The following is a 20,119-nucleotide window of genomic DNA, read 5'->3' as shown; positions in this document are numbered from 1 at the left end:
CAGAAACACTGCTTCCTCCCGCACTTACTTTCCATCAGCTTCTGTAGCATTTAATTAAGTTATGTAACGACAGGAAGACGGGGAGCTGGCAGGAGGCAGGCGGACCTCAGCTCCTCCCGGGCGCGGCCTCACCGCCACAGCGAGTCGGCTACAAACACGGACGTGGAGGCGGGCGCGTGGCTCTGGAGGTGGGGCCGTGGGGTGGCGCCGGGGAGGCCCACGGGCTTTCTGAGGAACTGTCTTCCTCAACTTGAGGAGGGGGCCCAGGAGACGCAAGGGCTGCCTGTGCTCTTTAAGGACATACTTCCCTTCGCAGAACACGTTTCAAACCTTTGAGAAGTCAGCAGTCAGGACGCCGGCACCTGCTGTGCTGCAGGCACCTCTCCGAGCCCCTGCAGGAGAGCAAGGCTGAGGCCGTCCCCGGGGCGGGGAGGCGGCCAGGGGCCTGTAGGGCAGTGAGCCCGTCCCGGAGGAGGGAGGAGGCGAGGCCGGGCCACAGGCCGGCCACTGGGAGCCCCTGCGGTCAGGTGAGGGCCAGCGGCGGCAGGCCCAGGCTCCCTGGCGGCACACATGCCCACAGGCCCGCTCAGAAAGACAAGCCTGCGCTGACCAGCTCAGCCTCCGGTCAGTGATGCCTGTGGCTGGAGAGCCCCGCCCCCCTCTGTGGGAGAAGAGGCCCTGGGGTCCACACCGGGATGGCCTCCGTCAGGACAGGTGGGGTCCCAAGGTCGGGGCAGCCACGAGCTCTCCCACGTGTGGAACCCGTGATCACTGGCGCCCACCCAGGGACCGACCCCGGAGCCACTGCAGCCCTGACTCGGCCCGGCCAGTGGCTCTGCCAGGGACCGGTGTCCACCCCGGCCTAATGAGGGCCAGCTTGCACCCGCTGTCCACCAGCCAGCACCTCGGCTTAACTGCTTCAGGGAAACGAATCACATGGGTCCCCAGACACATGTAAATAAAATGAAGGAACTTCAGATTTACAGTTGCTGCCTTCAAATTCCTTCTACCAGCTCAGGCAGGATTAAAAGGACTTCAAAGCAGCCTGGGTTCCAATTAGGCCGAGTGACCACCCCAGGGTGCTAGAATATTCTCCTGATTAACAAGAAGTACTCTTTGAACCATGTGAGCTAAAAAAAGCTCTCAGAACCTTTCAAACAAATGCCGTAATTTTCTCCGCGTTCCCTCACTCTTTGGAAGAGTCAGTCTTCCCAGCGCTTCCAACATTCCCAAGGGCGGCTGGTGAACGGCCCCAAACACAACTTGAGCCAGGAGCTCGCTACTTGAGCGGGGAGCAGAGGGCCTGGTCGCACGTGGGCACCACAGTCAGCTTCCAAGGGAGCGAAGGCACCAATGCTGGGCCCGTCCCCGACAGCTGTGTCCGCAACACAAGGGGGACCCCGGGGGCCTCCGCCAGGTGCGCGCATCATCCTCCGGCCCAGGTGGCCTCATGAGGAGGCCTTGCGGCAGACAGGCCCCCAGGAACAGACCTCACCTCAACCCTGAACAGAGCGGGTCACCCCGCAGGCTGGAGACAGCAGCCCAGAGCCGTGGGAGGCAGGGCTGGGACGCGGAGCTGGAATCCCAGGAGCCGGCAGTGCCTCCTGTTACCCAGGGTCAATGGCAGCTACGTGGCCACGGTGACACGGGAAGGGCCCACATTAGTCCAGAGCGTGAAACGACCCGCGGGTCCCACGAGGTGGAAGGTAACCAGTGAAGGAGGCGTCTCCCCGGGCAGCAGATGGGCTGGCGTGGGCTCATGAACCCAGTGGGCGGTGGAGATTCACCCCAGGTCCAAGGGCGACTTCGGCGGTGCTCTGACTACCCTGCTCTTGGCCGTGGCTCTGGGCCCCAAGGCTGGGGGGACGCTCCTCCTTCCAGGCCGCCTGCTCGCCTTCCTGCCATGGGGCCAGGACCCTCCGCCCGGTGCACAAGGTCACCTCAGGCCAACACCTGGTGCCCTGCAGCCGAATCCTTCTTCCTCCCCGAGCAACCCTCTCTGCTTTAGTCAAAGGCATCCTCCAGCCACTGCCTGGAAAAGGAGACGAGGAAGACACATTTCCAGAGACCCTGCAGATCCTGTCGGCCCTCCCGGACCTGCTGGCCCAACGGGGTAGAGAATTCTAGGCCGGGCAGAGGCTCCTGCGAAGCTGAGCGCACGGCCCTCTGCTGGCCCCAGCACAGCTGCCAGGAGCTGGGAGCCCTCACGTCCCTGAACATCCCAAGACCCGACAGCCACGAGCCCCGTGGAGGGGTCGCATCCCCCTGCAGTCTAGAAGAGCACGTCTTCAGTCCTGGGGGATGCTCTGAGTCATGCCCTATAACTCCTCCCCCCACTGACTGCGTGCTTGTGACGGCCCTCGTGTTTGCATGTGCTGCACACGGATGCAGCCTCGTGTTTCACAACTTCCTGTTTGATCTGTCATCTAGGTTCACTTTCCAGGAGGGCTCGTCAGAAATGACGCCAGGCGCAGCCCCTGAGACCCCATGCCCACCCCATCCCGAAAGAGCTCCTGCAGCCGCTGCCCCCTGCAGGTTACAGGCCCCCTCTTCTCGAGGGCATCCCTGAGGTTTTCTCAGGAAGTGCCCTCTGCATGTCGCACTTCTCCAACACTGCTCTGACCCACTCGCTTGTTTTGGTCTCCGCCTGGTCCATTAGAGACTCTCAGCGAAGGCCTGGGCTGTGCACTGTGAGATTTCACGGGAGGAGCTGGGACACTCCAACCTCGGTGCCGTCCTGTCTCTTCCTGAGCTGGTCACAGGACGCAGAGAGGCCTACTGGGCTCCAGCTTAGGGGACGGCAGTCGCCCTGCCAAGACTCGGGCAGAGTGCGGTGCGAAGGCTGGACATCTTGGCACCAGTTACACACGCGCTCACTTGATCCCCATTTTCTGCAGGGCACCCCACCCTCAAAAGCAGACAGTTGGCCTCACAGTCTGCTGAGGAAGTGCCAGCCTGCTGCTAGGTGGGGGCAGGCAGCCAGCCCCCCCACACCAGGTCGGAAGGGGCCTGGGCTCTGCCTGCTCTTTAAGCCGACCTGCCCCCCACTCTTCTCAGCGTCACTCGTTGCTGCTCCTGCTGTGTGACCCCACAGGACCTAGACTTCAGGAAGGCGCCGCGGTGTAAGTCAAGTGGGTTTGAGCCTTTCCCTCCCCCAATCAGTTCCCGGGGGTCAAGTCCATCAGTGACTCTACAGTACACGCCCAGTTTCCCATGCCAGGCTTCAGCCTCCACCCTCCCCAACCCCCGCAGGGTCTCTGCCCTTATGAGCCCCTCCCTCACTGTATGTGGCTCCACCCCTGCTCCTGGCCGAGCAGGACCTCACCCTGCCGTCCTCCACAGCCCAGGAGTCCTAGAAACGTCTGCCTTTGAGATTGTGATGATCAGAGAGGGAGGCAAGTGAAGGACGTAAATGAGCGAAAAACAGATGCCGCGGCGTCTGGTCCGGCTCACCCGTCAAGGTAACACCCAACCGCCATCACCCGTAACCTCGTCTACCAGCTGCAGGGATGGAGGAGAAAACTGAGAGTCGTGCCCACGCCCCGTGCGCACAACCGCAGAGACCCCCCGCTTCGGAAGGCAGCTTCGCCGCTCTCTGGCACCGACGGCTGGTCCGGTCGGGCACCGGCGGTCAGCACCCGGCGCCTACACTCCCCTCTGCGCCGGCTCCCTCACTAAGTGATGAGTTAACTAAAACACTTGACACCACTGGTGGATCCATAGTTAAACAACCGGAAACCACCACATCTAGGACGACGAAGCATCACGGCATTAAAACGAAACGAGGAGACGCGCCATGACTGGGAGGGTCAGTGTTGCTAAGCTGCCAGTTCTCTCCCACCTGACCTATGAATTCACGGCAAAAACCAGTGAAAAGCACAACAGTTTTCCTGTAGCTACTGATGATCTATTTCTAAAATACCTAGTATAGAGAAGCAGGAGAGCCTTTCACAGCTAAACAACCTTAGTAAAACAAGTTTAGACTAGAAATGCCAGAGTCAAGGCTTCCTACGAAACTGCAGCGTAAGGAGAGACACACCACGGGACTAAGACGGAGTCCAGAACAGACCACACGCACGCACTGCATTTGTTTGACAACAGTGACAAAAACGTTCAAAGGGAAAAGAGGGACTTTTCCAAAAGCAGTGAGAAAACTTGATCAAAGTAGAGATTTTAAAAAATGAAACTTGGACTCCAGCCTCAGGTTAAACATGGGATGGATTATAAAGCTGTACATAAAAAATTAAGATAGAAAGCTTCCAGAAGAAAAGATAGGAAAATTAATTTGCAACCCTGAATTGGGAGAGGAGTCCTTAAAGCACAAAGCCAACTAACCATAAATGAAAAAAAACTGATAACCTGCATTTCATCAAAACCAAAACACACCGTGAGGCCCAGGCCGGGCACCAGGAGGCTGCAGGTGTGTGTGGTCCCCGGTCGCGGCACATACCAGAGGCAACCGACCGATGCTTCTCTCTCACACAGATGTTTCTTCCTCGCTGTCTCTCTCTAATAAACGTACCCCAGGGTGTGAGTTCTTGAAAAACCACCACTAAAACTTCACGGCCATGGTTAACTTAGGGATGATACTTCACGACGTGAAAGGTCTAAGGAGGTTTTGAAAGAACTGCCCGAAGACGAGGGAACCAGGATGCTTCCGTGGGAGGCAGAACGAGACGGAAAGGTAGAGTCTGAGAGGCAGCACAGCCCTTCTCACCGGACTGATCGCTGATCTTTCGGATCCTGTCCCCACGTCCTGGAACTCTGTGTGTGTTTGTTCATTTCTGAACACACAGTGCCGTCGTCTGGGAACGGAGGTGGCCTGACCTCCTCCTCCCCGGTGGGATGTCCTTTGCTGCCTTCACGGGCACTGCCGCCCTGGGTGGGACCCCAGAGCGGGGCGGAGCAGAGGGGCAGGACCGCCTGCCCTCCCCAGGCGACCCCCCCCCCCCCCCCCGCCACTAGCCCGGGGCCACCTCCGGGCTCTGGGTCTCCCGCCGCCGGCTCCACGCTGCTGGCTCCACGCTGCTGCCGGGCTCTGCGGTGAATGCCCGTCTCAGCGGCCAGACGTCTCGCCTGCAGAATCTCTGTCCGGTCCCTTCGCTCATGTCCCTCTCAGTGTCCTTTGTTCCCATTTCCCCTGCGCAGGACGCACACTTCCTGTTTCTTTGAGTCGCTCATACTTGTTGCTGAAAACCAGACATTTCAAATGACATCACGTGGCCACCCTGGAAACCAAGGCCTCTGCCCGCCCCACGGTCCGCCGCCACCGCTGCTGCTCGTCCTGCTGCGGCTCCTGTGCTGGGAGGCCTCTCCGAGCTGACTCTGTCCTGTCTGCAGCTTCGTGTGCGTCACTCACTCCGTGAGCTCAGCTGCAGCAAATACAAACGTGAAGACAGTGACGTGCTACTACACAGCCACAGGTGAAGAAAGGGGCACCCTGCACACTCGGGGGGCATGGGGGGGGGGATGACGCAGCCACTGTGCCAGACGGACCACAGTTCCTCAACACGTTACATGAGGAGTCACCCTACGACCCAGCGATTCCAGGTTTTTACCCGAGAGAGCTGAAAACACATGTGCACACAAAAGCCCGCACGTGAGTGTGCACAGCAGCTTGACTGACAGCAGCCATGACTGGGAACACGCCGATGTCGATCAGCTGACGCATGGACAAGCGAGGTGTGGTCCGTGCACCCCGTGCCCTCCTATCCGCCCCAGGAGGAATAAAGTGCAGAGCCAGGCTACAGCTCAAGGAACCTTGAAAGGCCATGTTTAGGGACAGAGCCAGACACGAGGGCTCCAGGGAGTGTGACTGCATCTGCACGAAATATGCAGAGCAGCAAACCCACCCTGAAAGGACGGAGGCCAGTGGCCGCAGAGACGGGTGAGGGACAGGAACGGCCAGGGTCGGCGGGCAGGGACAGGGCCCTTCCGGGGTCAGAAAATCCTCTCAAATCGGAGGCACTACAGGTGCAGTCTTGGGAACATACTAAGAAGCACTGAATTATATTCTTTAAAATAGTCAATCCTATGGAATGTGAACTACATTTCAACAATTGATTTTTAATTAAGAAAACGCAAAGCCAATTATAAAATCATGAAAGTATTGGCAAGATATATACTTGATAAAGGTCACGCATCCACAATCTATGAAGAGTTCATGAAAGTCGATAAGAAAAAGAAAAGAACCCATGAAACTGCAAAGCACTCAGAACAGACACTTTCCAGAGAACAGACATGAAGCCAGGGGCCCAGGAGGACTCCAGCCATCACTGGGGAACCGCACGTTAACACCAGAAGGAGGCGCCGCTGCACGGCCCGCGGGGCGAGTGAGTGCGTTTCCACAGCACGTCCTGCAGGGACCAGCACGCAGGGCCCCGCGCACACCGTGCAGGGCGAGGAGCAAAGTCGCACACACGGGAAGCAGCTCGGCAAACCCAACGGGACGCGGCGGCCCCCGGGGCTTCGACCACCAGAAGGCATCCTGCGCAAAAAGATTTTAGGTGACTCAGCTAGCGCCACCCCACACCCAGAAACGAACACAAACGCAGGTCACCCAGGAAGTCTCTAAACGGCCGAGTCAGGCACACACAAGAAGCACAAGTCACAAAAGGAAGGAACCGACACAGCAGGCTTAAATCAGAAGCTCTTACTTTCCAGAAGACACTGCTGAAGACGAAGCGGCAAGCCGCGCACGGGGTGCAGACGCCCACCACGCAGCCCGCAGCCTCTGTCGGGAACACACACAGCTCTGGCAAACAACCCAAAGTGAGGAGGGCCGAGGACCCTGAGGAGCCCCCTCCCCAAAGCAGGCACGTGGACAGGAAATGATGACACACCTGAGAAGACCCTGGACATCCCTGGTCCCCAGGGAAGGGCCCTGGGGGCCACAGAGGCACCGCTGCGCACCCACGGAACCGCCGAAGCGGGGAAGGCAAACAGAGGCTGCCCGGGACGGGGTCCGCTCTCACACACGGGCGTCCAACTTGCTGCCTCTGCCACCTGCCAACTCTGAAAAAGCCGCTGCCAGGTCGCGCGAGGCTCTGTGGAGAGGCCCATGCAGCAGAAACGGACGGAGGCCTCCACGCGGGGCTCATGAGGGACACAGAACAGACAGCGTGAATCCAGGTACAACACGGAGTGCCATCCTTCCTGGAAGTGTTTCCTCTGAAAACCCCGTTTATTTCCAGGTGGTTAAAAAGAGGGGGTCTGTTTTCACTTGTAACAACACCAACGTAATCCAGAGTTAGGATGGAGGTAGCTAAGCCATTATAAATCCACATCTGGGGCCACAATGGGAGGCCGCCAGAGGCAGCAAGCACTGCCCCCTCGCCCACCCTCCTCCTCAAAGGGCAGAGCTTAGGCCCCGGGGAGGCGGCCCCGGCGTCCGAGGCTCCCCCGCAACCACGGCTACTACACGGGCCGCGCAGCAAAGGGCAGAGCGAGGAGGAGCCGCGCTCGGACTCCCCGGGAGCTAACGCTCCAGGGAATGAAGTCACCACCAACCCCTCTGCAGGAAGGGAGGGAGAAAGGCAGCTTGTCTCCCACCGGCCTCGGCCCCCACACTAACGGCACCCCCCAAGGAAATGACAGGAAAGGGTGTCATTCATAAATTCACTTCAACTTTCTTTTCAATGGTGCTGAAAAGTATATGCAAATCCAGCCGTAATTAGGTTTAGAAATTCCATTTCATGGAATAATCAGACTTCAAAAAACTCAATTTTAGTTTTAATCAGATTTTAACAAGGACACAAAGTCCATTTCGTTTAGAAAGGAGGAAAACTGTGAATTTAACACAAAGTGTATTCAAGCTTAGCCCTGGGACATAATTAAATGAAATTAATTTGGCAAGGCTTGTCAGCACACGCAAGTGCTCCAGACCCTGGCTGCCTCTGACAGAGAAGAAAGCAGCCCCACCCGTATGAAGAGGCACAGGAGGACGTGGCCCCGCTCACCAGCGAGGACAGGAGTCCGCGATGCCGCCCTCAGTCAGGAGTGGGCAGAGACCAGGCTCACCCCCCCAGAGGGGCTGCGTGACCGCAGAGCAGGGGCTGCAGGGAGGTCCGCACAAGTCTGGTCTCTGCTCCTGCGCGGGCAGCGGGCGCCAGGCCCCACCCCAGCCCCCGCAGCAGCCCAGCCCCCAAGGGGATGAAACAGGGTGCCCCAGCCCAGCTCAGGCAGCCTGCCACCTCACGGGAAGGCGGCCTTCCCTCCCAGAAGGGTCCCCAGCCCACCTGCGCTGGCCCCGAAGCCCCAAACACAGCAGCGCAGGGACACACTCCTCGTGCCTGCCACACTGTCCTGCCCGACAAACACCCATCGGACGGAACAGATACGACCGCAACACCCATCTCTGGGGACTCAGGAGCCGGAAAGAGGGCAAGACACAGTGAGTGCTGCTCAGCCCCAGGAGCGCGTTGGCGAGGGCCTCCGCCTTCTGAAGCCTTTCTCTTTTTTCAAAGATTTTATTTACTTACTTTTAGGGGGAGAGGAAGGAAGAAAGAGAGGGAGAGAAACTTTGATGTGCAAGAAATACATCGGTTGCCTCTCACACGCCCCCAACTGGAGATCTGGCGGCACGTGCCCTGACTGGGAGTTGAACCAGCCGCCTTCCAGCTCACAGGCCGGCGCTCAATCCGCTGAGCCACAGCAGCCAGGGTTCCTTCTAAATTCTTCACACAAGAGTTAGGAATTCCTCAGATACCACCAGGCCCCTCAGGAAGACTCACTGTGCAACAGCCATACCACCAGAACAGCCGTGTGCCCACGCCTCAGACACCCAATAGAGCATGCGGGTCACATCCCGTGACCAGATTCCCCCAGACTGGAAACAAGGAAAGAGTGAGCGCCGTGATCCTGGGTTTGCGGAAAGCCCCGAGGAAAGCGCAGCTGTAGGGAAGAGCGCGCGGGGCTCCGAGTGGGCAGGCGAGCCCTGCACCAAGCCGGGCCAGCACGCCCCCTGGTGTAGAAACCACGTGGGATGGGGACACGGCACCTCACCCGCCCACCCGTCGGTGGCAGCACTCCCACAAGGACAGCCAATGGTCCTCACTGTGACCCGGGTTGTCTCAGTTTCAGCACAGAAAGTCCTACCGCCAGGCCAAAAGGGAGGGCTGGTCACCCTCTTCTGGGCTACAAAAGGCAGAGCTGAGTACTTGCAACAGAGATCTTACGGGCCACCACGCCCCAAATATTCACAGGTACCCACTGTTAAGTCAAAACGAAAACCTAGCCTGCTTAAGCGGACAAAACGAGAAAATACTGGGTTGGCCCAAAAGTTCGTTTGGTTTATTCCCCTGCAATGGCCCTGCTAGCGCTTAGCTGTCCTTAACTTTGTTCAAACCAATTCTGTTAGATTGTATTGTGAGAGCTGTCTTATCAGCGTGCATTTTTAAAAAAATTTATCAAAGTTGGTGAATTTTTGTGTAGCTATTTTAATACTGAAGATGGAAGAAGATATGCAATATTTTCAGAGTATTATGCTTTATTATTTCAAGGTAAAAATGCAACCGAAACGCAAAACAAGCTTTGTGCAGTGTGTGGAGAAGGGGCCGTGACTGATTGAAAATGTCAGAGGGGTTTGCGAAGTGCCTCGGTACTGCCGACCTTCCGGCCACATAACTCCCTGCTGTGGGGCCGTCTCGTGCTCTGGAAGACGTTCCGCAGCCCCCGGCCTCTCCCCACTAGAAGCCAATAGTGGGAGACAGCAGACATACTCAAAACATCCAAATCAATAGTTACTGGTGAAAATGAAAAATGTGTCTTTTATTTTATGGAAACCAAAACCATGTCGACTCTTTGGCCAACCCAATACATTATCTGTTACTGCAAGTTTTTGTACCCTAAGACTCAAGGTTAGATAACTGGGTAGTGACCCCTGCTGGACCATCTATGGCACTATAGCTAAGCTCTAGTAAACAATAAAAATGTCCAAATCACAAGAAATACCAGTGACTCTTTTCAAATAAATCCAATTTTCCAATAAAAGTCAATTTAAAAGTGAGCTTTGACTTAAAGGAGTCTACTCTCAAACCAGCCAGCTACAACTCAGCTATCATAAAACATGAGTGATACTGCACTTTCTAACTACAACCCTAACAAAAGAAAAGACACTCCCAGAACCTAATTGCAGTGAACTTCAGCAATACCGAAAAAGCAAAAGCCAGGAAGAGCAAAGTGAACAGAAAATTGTGTCTAAATGTCTTCCACACAGACTCACAAACCTAAACGGCTGCTATCGTCCAAGAGCAGACAGACAGCAGCGTCTGAAAACTTACACGAGGCAGAAGCCGCCTGCCGCAGCCCCCACCCCCTGTGGGAGGACTGTTTGGTTCCGCGAAACTGAAGAGTAGTTTGCTCATAATGAAAAATTAATTGCTAATCTTCTAGCTTGGCCGCCTCCGCGGACAAGACAGTGTTGCGCTGCCGCCTCCCAAGTTAACTCTTCCTCGCCCCAGTGATGACTGTCTCACTCCCCGTCGCAGACCCAGGAGCCTGCAGAAGGTGCTCAGCCCTGAGCAAAGGCAGGGAGCTCAGCCCCCAGGAGGCTGGCGGGCCCTCCTCGCCCAAGTTCGGCTGGGAGCCATCAGGTCTCAAAGAGCTGCCACCCGCGGATGGGCTGCCTGCCTGCGACGGGCCTGGCACTGCCGGGGCTAAATGGGTGGCAGCAGCCCAGCAGAGGCCCGCGAGCGCCAGCAGCAGGCGCATCGGCTCACAGAGACGCAGGATCCAGCTGCGCGGCACATGTGGCTGGCCCGATGGACGGAGCTTATGGAGGGCAGAGCCCACCATGTGCCGGGACCAGCCACGCAACGCAACAGGGGCGCCACAAGCTCACTGGATGACCTTGGCCACTGAGCCCCTTTTGAAAACTCTGGTCCCTCCTCTCTGCCAAGTGGAGGTAACTCCCACAAAGCTGGAAGGAAGGCCGAGCAAGACACCAGGCCCTAGAGCAATTCTCTGGGGTGACCGCAGCCTGGAAAGGAGCTGCCCTGTCCAGCAGGTGAAGAGCTCTTCAGAGCAAGGACTGTCTTTAAACAAACAAGCTCTGCAGCCTCTTGGCCACCATTGTCCCAAGCAGAGGAAACGTCTGGCCATCTTCCCACCAACATTATTCAAATCCAGCAAAGACACGACCAATATTTGTCTCCAACTCAGAGGCTCCCACAAAATGCTGCAGTAGCCCCTGCAGCCTCCCGAGCCTAACAGGGCCCCCACTTTGCTTACGGGGGTGGTGGTGTGCAGATGGTCAGTCCTCAAATCAATGTGCAAAATATGAATACAGGGATGACCTTTCCCCAATCACAGTTCCATCAACACATGCCTGGGGCCAGGAAGACACGGGCAAGCCACCTGGAGAGGAGACAAAGGGCAGGCTGGGAGGAACCTGGCCTTGCACACAGACACCCTCACAAACGGGAAGTCCTCATGGTAGGGGGAGCCCCCCCACCCCCACAGCCACGCTGCTCACCCCCACAACTTGACCACCACTCCAACCCTTTGCTCACAGGCACCACCCCAAACCTGGCAGGGCACCTCCATCGAGCAGGGACACCCCGCCCCCGTGCCACCTGGCTCGGAAACTGCAGCAGCGAGCTGGACAACACACAGCGGGCAGGAGGCCGCCTCCCCAGGGCCACGTCCTAACTCTCCACCGCGGCTCAACGCGCTGCAGGGATCTGATCCTGCCACTTCTCCCCTCTGCCGCCCACCCCACGCTCTCTGGCTAGAACCACCTGACGCTACGTGACATCACGAAGCATGCCCAGTCCTCCTGGCTTGTGTGTGTGGGCACAAGCCGCCTCCCCTGCCCGGAACATGCTCCCAGCCTCAGGTCAGGCGTGACCTGTGCCAGAAGCCGCCCCCGACGCGCCTGCGCACTGCCGGGCCCCACCAGGTCTGAGCTGCTCCGAGCAGTCCTGCCCACCTGGGGCTGCATCCTGCGTGGGTGACCAAACAGGAGCCACATTCCTGCTGGAGTCCGAGGGCCAGCTCCCACCCTGCTGCTGAGGGACAACTGCACCAGACAGGGAGCGGACGCTGTCCCTCCCCAACAGGAAGACTTCCCACTCGTCCGCCCCAGCAGGGAGGAGGAGGAGCTTCTCCTCGACCCTGTGCTCCCCTTTCCTCCATGAAAGCACATTCTCTCCTGTGCCCTCTGGATTCCACCGTTAAATTGCGTGTCCCAAATGCAGTTGGTGGTTATTCCTGAATAAACCTGTTTTGCTAGAGAAAGAGCTGGCTCTTCGTTCAAGGCCCACAACCCCAGCCCCCAGCACAGTCCGTGACACGGTCTAACGCTCGGGAAACGCGCGCACACCACGGAGGGAGGAGGCCAAGTCGGTGAGAGGCAGCGTGAGGCCTGGCAGCCAGCCCCACCGCCCGCTGCAGAGACCAGCCGCCCTGGCCTCCCCACTCTGGCCCCTCGCAGGCGGGAGGGCTCGGGTCCTGCACTAAGCAAAGCGCATCAGCACTGGCCTGGCCAGCGGCCCACGCAGCAGTGAGCACTCAGGAAGTACCGGCTCCTGCCCCTCTTCCGAGACCAGCATCGCACGTTAACCTCCACCACCAGCGATTCCAAGAAGTCCTTTCTGATTCAGCCAGACAGCTGCCAGCACACTCAGGCCCCTCGCTTGGCACAGGCCCCAGCTGGTTGAGGACGAAGCCTGACAAGTCAAGGACTCTGCACTCTGCATGAGGTTCAGGTGGGCCTGCTCCCCGAGCCCCCAGGGAGGGACGCTCAGTCCCGCATGGCCCCGGGGCAGGCAGCAGGCCCTCAGCTGCCGGGTGCCCCCAGCTCCCGGGCTCCCGCGGATCTCCTCGGCCTCCGGGGCCCTGAAGCCACAGAAAGGACTCTACTCACTCCCAAAGTAAGGGGGGACGGATGCAGAGAGGACGTGTGCTGGCCCGTCCTACACGTCCTTAGAGGCTACTGTGTGCCTGTCAGCAGCCCGGCCCCCTCTCGGATGGTGGTGACGACCGCCTCCTGCTGGCGAAGCCAGCGGGCTACCTATCCGCAGGCCTCCCAGACACATGCACCAGAAGGCACATGCCGGGCCCTTGGAAGTCCCCCTCGCCTAAAAGCCCTGAGAGAGAGGCGGTCACACTGCTGAGACTCCCCGGGGAAGCTGACCGATGCCGGTCATTTGCAGAACTCCGTCAATGGCTCATCACCTTCCCTCTCAAGTTTCAAAGCCCAAGTCCCCATGGCCATCCCTGCCATGCCCAACCACGCACGGGGTCAGTGCCCCCCTCTGAGGCAGGGCTCACTGGCGCTCTGTGGCCCACCCTGACCCCCTCTGGCACCTTTCCCTTCAAAGGCCCTGGTAAGTGACACACCAGGCAGGAAGCTTTCTATGTCCCATCTCCCAGGAAGTGCAGGGCCGACGGGGGCGCCGTGCTCGGGGGACGCTGGGCGCTCAGACGTCGCAGCAGGCGGCCTGATCGGGCCCACGTGGGCCTCTGGTCTCCCGCATGAGAAAGAAGCCACAGGTCTCTCTTCTGACGAGTCTCCCTGGGAGCAGGGGGAAGCTCCCCATGAGCACACAAGCCCAGAGGACAGGAGGAAGCACAGGACACTTGGGCCCTGCTGGGGCCGCCGGCATGAGCCTGGGATCTATTTGCCAGTGGAGCTCCAGGGGAAACAGCAGCCTCATCAGGCCTCCGTGGCTGAGGCAAACGGAGAACAGGAAGGTGTCTTCAAGGGACAGGCTGCTGGAGTCCCCGACACTGACCAGCACAGCCCCAGGGCCCAGGGCCACAGGCGGGTGACGTGCAGCTCTTCAGGGACGCCTCTCAATCTCAGGTCAGTCTCCAGGGAAGCCGACTAAGAAGCTAAGGCCTTAAAATCACACAAGCAGATAAAACACCACAAGGCTCTTTCAGCGCCACAGGCTGCGGGCCCCAGGCTCCAAGGACAAACCCAGAATGATCCACCTTCCGCCACTGGGCCACGCAGACCGGAGCACCGGGCAATGACCAAGCTGCTGAGGCAGGCCGTCTGCAGGCGGTTCCGGGCCGAGGAGCAGAGCAGCAGAGCCACGCTGGAGAAAGAGGGGCGGTGCCCACAGAGATGCCCACCCGGCCTCCCGCTGCATTCGCGGGCATTAGGTCAGAGCAGACAAGCCAGGGAGGCCGCTGCAGGGGCCTGATTAGGACATCTTCTGTGACAGGGCTTTCCTTTTTGAATCCACTGCCACTCATCACAGGCACCTGACTGTAACAAGGTCCCCCAGAAACAATGACTTCCGCGGCAGGTACAAAAGAAAGCCCTTTAGCAGCCAATCAAATCCCGCCAGCACCAGGCTGGGAACACATGGCCTCGTTTCCCAGCCGAGTCCTTCACCGTGAACTCTGTCACGTGCTTGCAGGCTTGATGATTCCCCCAGCACACTGGGGTGGGGGGGGTGGGGGGGACCAGAAGGCGGGCCACGAGTGCGGCCAGAGCACGTGAGGGGCAGACCTCACGCCGTGGCCTCCTGCTGGAGACCAGTCTTGGTCAGCAAAGCGCCCCTGAGCAGGAAGAAGGGGGCCCAGTTCTCCTTTGGTCAGCCCGCCCAGGGGGCCCGCCCCGTCGCTGCCTCCGTTTCCAAATGAAGAGGCTACGAAGGCTCAGGCAGGGAGGGCACTGCCTTCCTCAGCTGCCAGGGCCTCTGCTGGGGGGTATGGGACGCAGGGCCCACTCTGCCAAAGGTGCCGGGAGCACAGACAGCGCAGGGACTAGCGGCGCCAGCACCTCCCCTACCTGATGCTCAGGCCTGTGGTCTGGTGCAGGCTCTCCCAGCTCCGCAGCTTTGCCAGCAACCTCTGAAAGGACAGGGTGGGTACAGTGCAGAGGACCGTGCAGGGCTCCTCAGCCCTCCTGCTCGCCACTCCTCCCCATGCGCTCACTGGTCCCCACACCAGACATCGTCACACTGGTGACAGCGATGCTGGCGGCTGCGTCTCCCACCCTTTAGAGGACACTGCCCGTACCTCTGAGCTGAGATGCAGAAATGCTCCACGTCTGCTGCGGAGCAGACAGGGCACTCCCCAAACAGCTGAAGCCGCGCTGCAGGCCTCACACCTCCCCTGCCCCTGGCCGCCTGCCCACAGCAAGTTCCGCACAGCCAGGAAGGGCTGGGGGCGGGGGGGGGGGGGGGGGGGACACAGCCTCCTGCAGGCCCACACGGAGCCGCTGCCTCTCACCCCCATCCTCCACCTGCTCTCAGGACACCAGCCACAGGGCAGAGAGACTAAGCCCTGGAGTCAAATGCCTCCCAGCTGGCAAGGCTGACCAAGTCCCAGGGCCCTACCACAGAGGAAGGCAGCCCTGGGAACAGGAGGTGACGGCAGCACCCACCGCTGGCCAGCACTGCCCACAGGCTGGCTGGCCCCACACAGGCCCCCCCAGAGGAAACCCTCCGGTCTCACTGCCCCCTGGAGAGTGCCCCACCCCTCCCCCAGAGCCCGGCGGCGCTCGGCACGCACTCATCCCTCCACTCAAGCACCCCCTGCGCCCATCAGGCCGGGCGTGACCTGGTGAGTGCTTGTTTCACTTCAGCCCATGCTGTTGGTCCTCGTACAGGTGAACAGAGATCGGATAACTTGCCTGGGGTCACACAGCCAGCAAGTACCCGCAGCAGGTTTTAAAGCTAGGCAGTGTGATTCTAGAACCAAAACATTAACCAATTTCAAAATAAACTACGTCCAAAGAAACTACCCAGTCCCAGAGCCATCTTTTCAGGCTGTACCCTTACAAGAGCCAACACCTGAGAGGAGCTCTGCTTGCGCCCCATGATGCCCCAGGTGGCCCACGGCCCTCCCCGTGGGCAAGGTCCCAGTCCAGCCACCGAGGGCTCCAGGACCAGGGGTGGGGGAAATCTGAAACGGTCAGAGCGCTCTGCACGTCCCAAGGAGGCAGCCATTCTCTCCAGGCTCTGGGCAGGACTGGGGAGCGGCGACACAGCTCGTGCCGGCCAAACAAGGGGTGCAGCCGCGGGAAGCTGCGCAGGACAGAGACCCTGGGCCAGGAGCCAGGGGACCTAGGTTTGCTCCAAACTCAGGAGCACCGGGCAAGACAGAGCACTTCTCTGAGCCTCAGCCCCAACGGCCCCGAGGAAAAGCAGGGTGTTCTCAGCACTGACACCCCACAACCGTCTGCAGCAGACGCACGGAGGAGCAACAGGCATCGCTGGGCCGAAGTCAAGGTGCTGCAGGGCTGCGCTCCTGGAGGCTCTAGGGAAGAACCCACCTCCTCGCCTCTTCCAGCATCTAGAGGTGCCCCTGTTCCCTGGCTCACGGCCCCCCCCTTCAACACTGCCACAGCAGCGGGGCCAGCCTTCTCCCCCACGCCCAGCACACCTGAGCGCTTATGGTCCCAGTGGCGTACCTGGATAACCCAGGGGACTCCACCCACCCCAGGCCAGCGGATCAGCGCCCTTGATTCCCTCAGCCACCTAAGACGACAGAGCCCCGGATCTGGGGATCAGGACACGGCCACGGTGGGGCCCAGGATTCTGCCCACCACACCAGCACAGCGGCTCCCACGTTTCTGCTGAGCAGCGGGAACGCAGGGCTAAAACCGCCAGCGCCCTCTGACGGCCGGGACGCCCTGCAGGGCACAGCGCCCCGCTCAGGCCCTCACCTCCTTCTCCAGCTCCAGGCCGACCAGCTCCTCCTGCACCTTCTCCTGCCGGCTCAGCTTGCGCTGCAGGCCCTCCAGCTCCTCCCTGAGCAGCCCGTTGGTCCCTCGCATGTCCCTGAGAGGTACAGAGACAGCCACTCAAACAGCCACGTACCCCGGGGGGCGCGTCGCCCCAGGAGTCCGGGCTGCGGAGGGCACACCTGAGACCTCGCCCCTCACCGCAGGTAGGCGTTCTCCTCCCTCAGCTGCTTCAGCTCCCGCTCCACCTTGGGCACCCGCACCAGCTCTGACTTCATGCTCTTCACAATCGCAGCGTCCTGCTCCTGCAGGAGCAGCTTCTGCTCCAGGTCCTGATCAAGGCCGGACAGAAAGGAGGAAGTCAGGGACGCCAAACGCCCCAGGCCGCAGCAACCTCTGTGGCCCCAGCGCCCTCCTCCGGGAAGCCTGTCCCGCCTGCACCACGGCGCCTCAGTGCTGGTCCTCACGCTCACTTCTAGGGCAGCACCCGCAGTGGGGCGCAGGCCCGTGTTACGCTGCCGTCCTGCCTGCCCTCAGAGCGGGGACCTGGCGCTTGTCTGGCCCAAGGAAACTCAGCAAAGGCTCCCCAAACAGAGACCGGGAAGACACCCCACTCCTCCCGTGCAAGATCTGCTTCCGTTAGCGACAGGTCACACAACAGGCTAAGAGTATGACACCAGGACCAAATAAGTCAATCAATCAGCAAACACTGACAAGGCCCGTCTCTGTTCCAAGTACTGAGTCACGCAGCGGGGACAGGGTGACACAGAAGACAGATGAGGTCTCTGCAAGGAAGAGCCTGGAGTCTGGTGGCAAAGACAGGCATCGGGCAGCGAAGGCAAGAAAACCCCGAGAAGCGGGCCAAGCGCGGCCATGTGAAGTGGCACGGGTGGGACGAGGGCGGGTAAGCAAGGGAGCCACAGGGAAGTCTGTGGAAGGCCAGTGGCTTGGGGGAGCTGGCAGTCCACGGCCTGGCAGGGCGCATGTGGCTGGAGGGGGCGCCAAAGGCGGAGCTGGGGACAGCGGGGGGCAGCTCGCAGGGCGGGCACTGGGTGCGGGTCCCTCTCGAGGCAGGGGCGGCCGCTGGCTGCAGCTGCCGTCTCCCTGGGGGCTCGCCCTCAGTGACGCGGCACAGCCGGAACTTCGGCACCAGGTCGCTGGCATGGAGACTCGCCCACACGAGCGACACAGCCTCCCCACACTAACACCGTGCGCATTGTCACGTGCTCCTTCCCTTCTCCGTGTGGCTGCTGCCGGTCCGCACCCGCTAGAAGTGTGAGCTTCTTGGGAAAGTGTCTCCTACCCCGTGGCACCCCTCGCAGCCGGCACAAGCCCAGCACATGAGATGACCGGTGCAAATGGCACAGCGGGCACAGGCAGCAAGTGTCCCAGAAGGCCACCGAGCACAGCCCTGCTCAGAAACGCCTACGAGAGAAGGAGGGCTGAGACCACCCCTGGGATGCCCACCACACACGGGCCGCGGGTGAAAGGCAGTAGCGCACCTTGATTCTCTGCTCCTGGTCTGCCCTCGCTTCTTGGCTGGCCTGGAGTTCCTGAATCTTCTGATTGGCTTCCTGCAATTTTCTATTAGAGAGAGAAGTGGGTCACACAGAGTGTGGTGTGTGGTGAGGCGAATAATCCCCCTCACCCTAAAGCTCTCCAATGTAAACAGGCGCACACACATATACACAAGTACACGCACTCACCACAAGCACACACGTGCACATGCACTCACACACTGCCATGCAGTCCCTCCTCCAGGGACAGTCCCAGGACCTTAGACTCCAGCCTCTGCCAGGAGCTGCAGGGCCTATCCCCTCACTAGGACGGGGTGAGTGGCCGAGCCCCAACCACCTGCCAGACCCCCTCCTGCTACAGCGCCCTGGCGTCCAGCCCATGGCGGCTCTCACTGCAGCTGTGGCTGAGGCCCCGGTACAGCCACAGCAAGTAGGACCTACTCCTTCCTCACTGTTCCCTGACTCTGCCAAGTGGCCAGAACTCTCCCTAGACAACACCTGAGAAGACCAAGGCCAAGTTCCCGGGAAAGTGTTCAGTTTTCTGACCTCACCCATCGGTTCTTTCCCATGCCGTGCCTGCGCTCAGAATGTTCCCTCCCAGCAGGTCCTTTACTTCCTGGCCCCCACCGGCCGCAGGAGCTGTCCCCAGGCCTCTAAAAGCTCACTCACACATCACACCTTCTCCAAAACTCCCCCCATCAGTGCTCCCTTCTCTGGTTCCCAGGACATTTAAAAAGCCCCTCTGTCCATGCCAGGGCCGTTCCAAGAGCCCCCACATGGGAGGAAGCACGAGAAGGGCGCCTGTGGGGCCTCAGGGCTACAGCACACGCAGCACAGAGGCCAGGTACGCCCACCGCTGCGGCCGCAGGCACGCCTCGGTCTCCTGCACCGCTAACGCCGGGCCCCGCACGCCCCCCTCACCTGTGCTGCAAGTCCAGCTGCTCCTGCAGCTCCTGTTTCTCAGACTCCAGGCCCTTCACCTGCATCTCCTGGTTCATCACACTCCACTGCAGTTCCGAGATCCTGCCCTTTAACTCGCTGATGGTCTGAAAGCCGAGAGGACAGAGCGCCATCCACTGGCCAGTCCCTGAGGCTGCCGGCGCGCACGTGCACATGAGCCTCCCACACAGAAAAGGACAGGCAGGTGCCCTCACAGGAGCCTGTCCCTCCCGTCCCATTCCTGAGGGCAGGGACGAGCCATCAGCTACTTCAGAGGATGTGACCCAGCACCACCTGCAGCGCAAGCCCACCTTGCATCTCTCAGGAGCCAACAGGAGAGGCTGAGTCACAGTGACAATGGTCTCAGGAGCAACAGCTGCTGTTGATGAAGATGGGCCCCAGCCTCACGCCCCATGACAGCCCTTCCCATGTAGCACCGACACACCCCATGTCCTGTCACCTCAGACCCCCACTGGTCCCTGACCTGTTCTGCACGGCCCTCCCTCCACAGCCTGTTCTCGCCTCTCAGCCTGGAAGTCCCTCCTAACCCGACACCATGACACCACTCCAGCTACATGCTAAAGATGCCACCTATAGGCCACAGCCAGGGCCCCCTAAGAAGCCAGACACGGAGGACTGAGGCCGTCCTCGGAGCACCACCACGAAAGCCACACCACGTGGACAGGAGTGGCCACAACGCTGCAGACTGCAGCGCTCCCAGGCGGGAAATGGCCCGAAAGGAAAACCAAAGCGGGGAGGAGGTGTCCAGGAGCACAGCCAATCAGGACAGCGAGGCCACTGAGCACACTGTGCCCACCAGCGGCCTCTGGCAGCAGCATGGCCCCCTTGGCTGTCCTGGGGACAGCAAGCCCGTCACACCCACAGGAAAGGCCAGCCCACTCAGAAGCGTCATGTGCACAAACACGCAGGAAAGCTGCCACGTCAACCCCCGGAGGCAGACTCCAACATGAGGGACCCTACGAGCGAGGACAAGAAGACGGACGGACGACAGCTGGCA

The 20,119-nt window shown here is 60.0% G+C and overlaps 1 protein-coding gene across 4 annotated transcripts in view; it reads right to left on the bottom strand.

The window, feature by feature from the left end:
* The window catches only part of MAD1L1 (mitotic arrest deficient 1 like 1), a 151,432-nt gene that overhangs the window by 122,450 nt on the left and 8,863 nt on the right, over positions 1-20,119 (bottom strand). For all 4 annotated transcript variants that reach the window (XM_090288696.1, XM_090288693.1, XM_090288695.1 and 1 more), the window contains 5 exons: positions 19,084-19,208; positions 18,148-18,229; positions 16,847-16,977; positions 16,628-16,742; positions 14,747-14,808 (listed from right to left, as the gene is read on the bottom strand). In XM_090288696.1, the coding sequence (XP_090144822.1) occupies positions 14,747-14,808; positions 16,628-16,742; positions 16,847-16,977; positions 18,148-18,229; positions 19,084-19,208 (515 nt within the window). The remainder of the gene's footprint in view (positions 1-14,746; positions 14,809-16,627; positions 16,743-16,846; positions 16,978-18,147; positions 18,230-19,083; positions 19,209-20,119) is intronic.

The sequence above is a fragment of the Furipterus horrens genome, unplaced genomic scaffold, assembly GCF_987537825.1.
Source record: "Furipterus horrens unplaced genomic scaffold, mFurHor1.1.pri manual_scaffold_10, whole genome shotgun sequence".
Taxonomy (NCBI): Eukaryota; Metazoa; Chordata; class Mammalia; order Chiroptera; family Furipteridae; genus Furipterus; species Furipterus horrens.
Note: the sequence above shows the minus strand (reverse complement) of the source record. Positions and strands in the feature narration are given on the sequence as shown.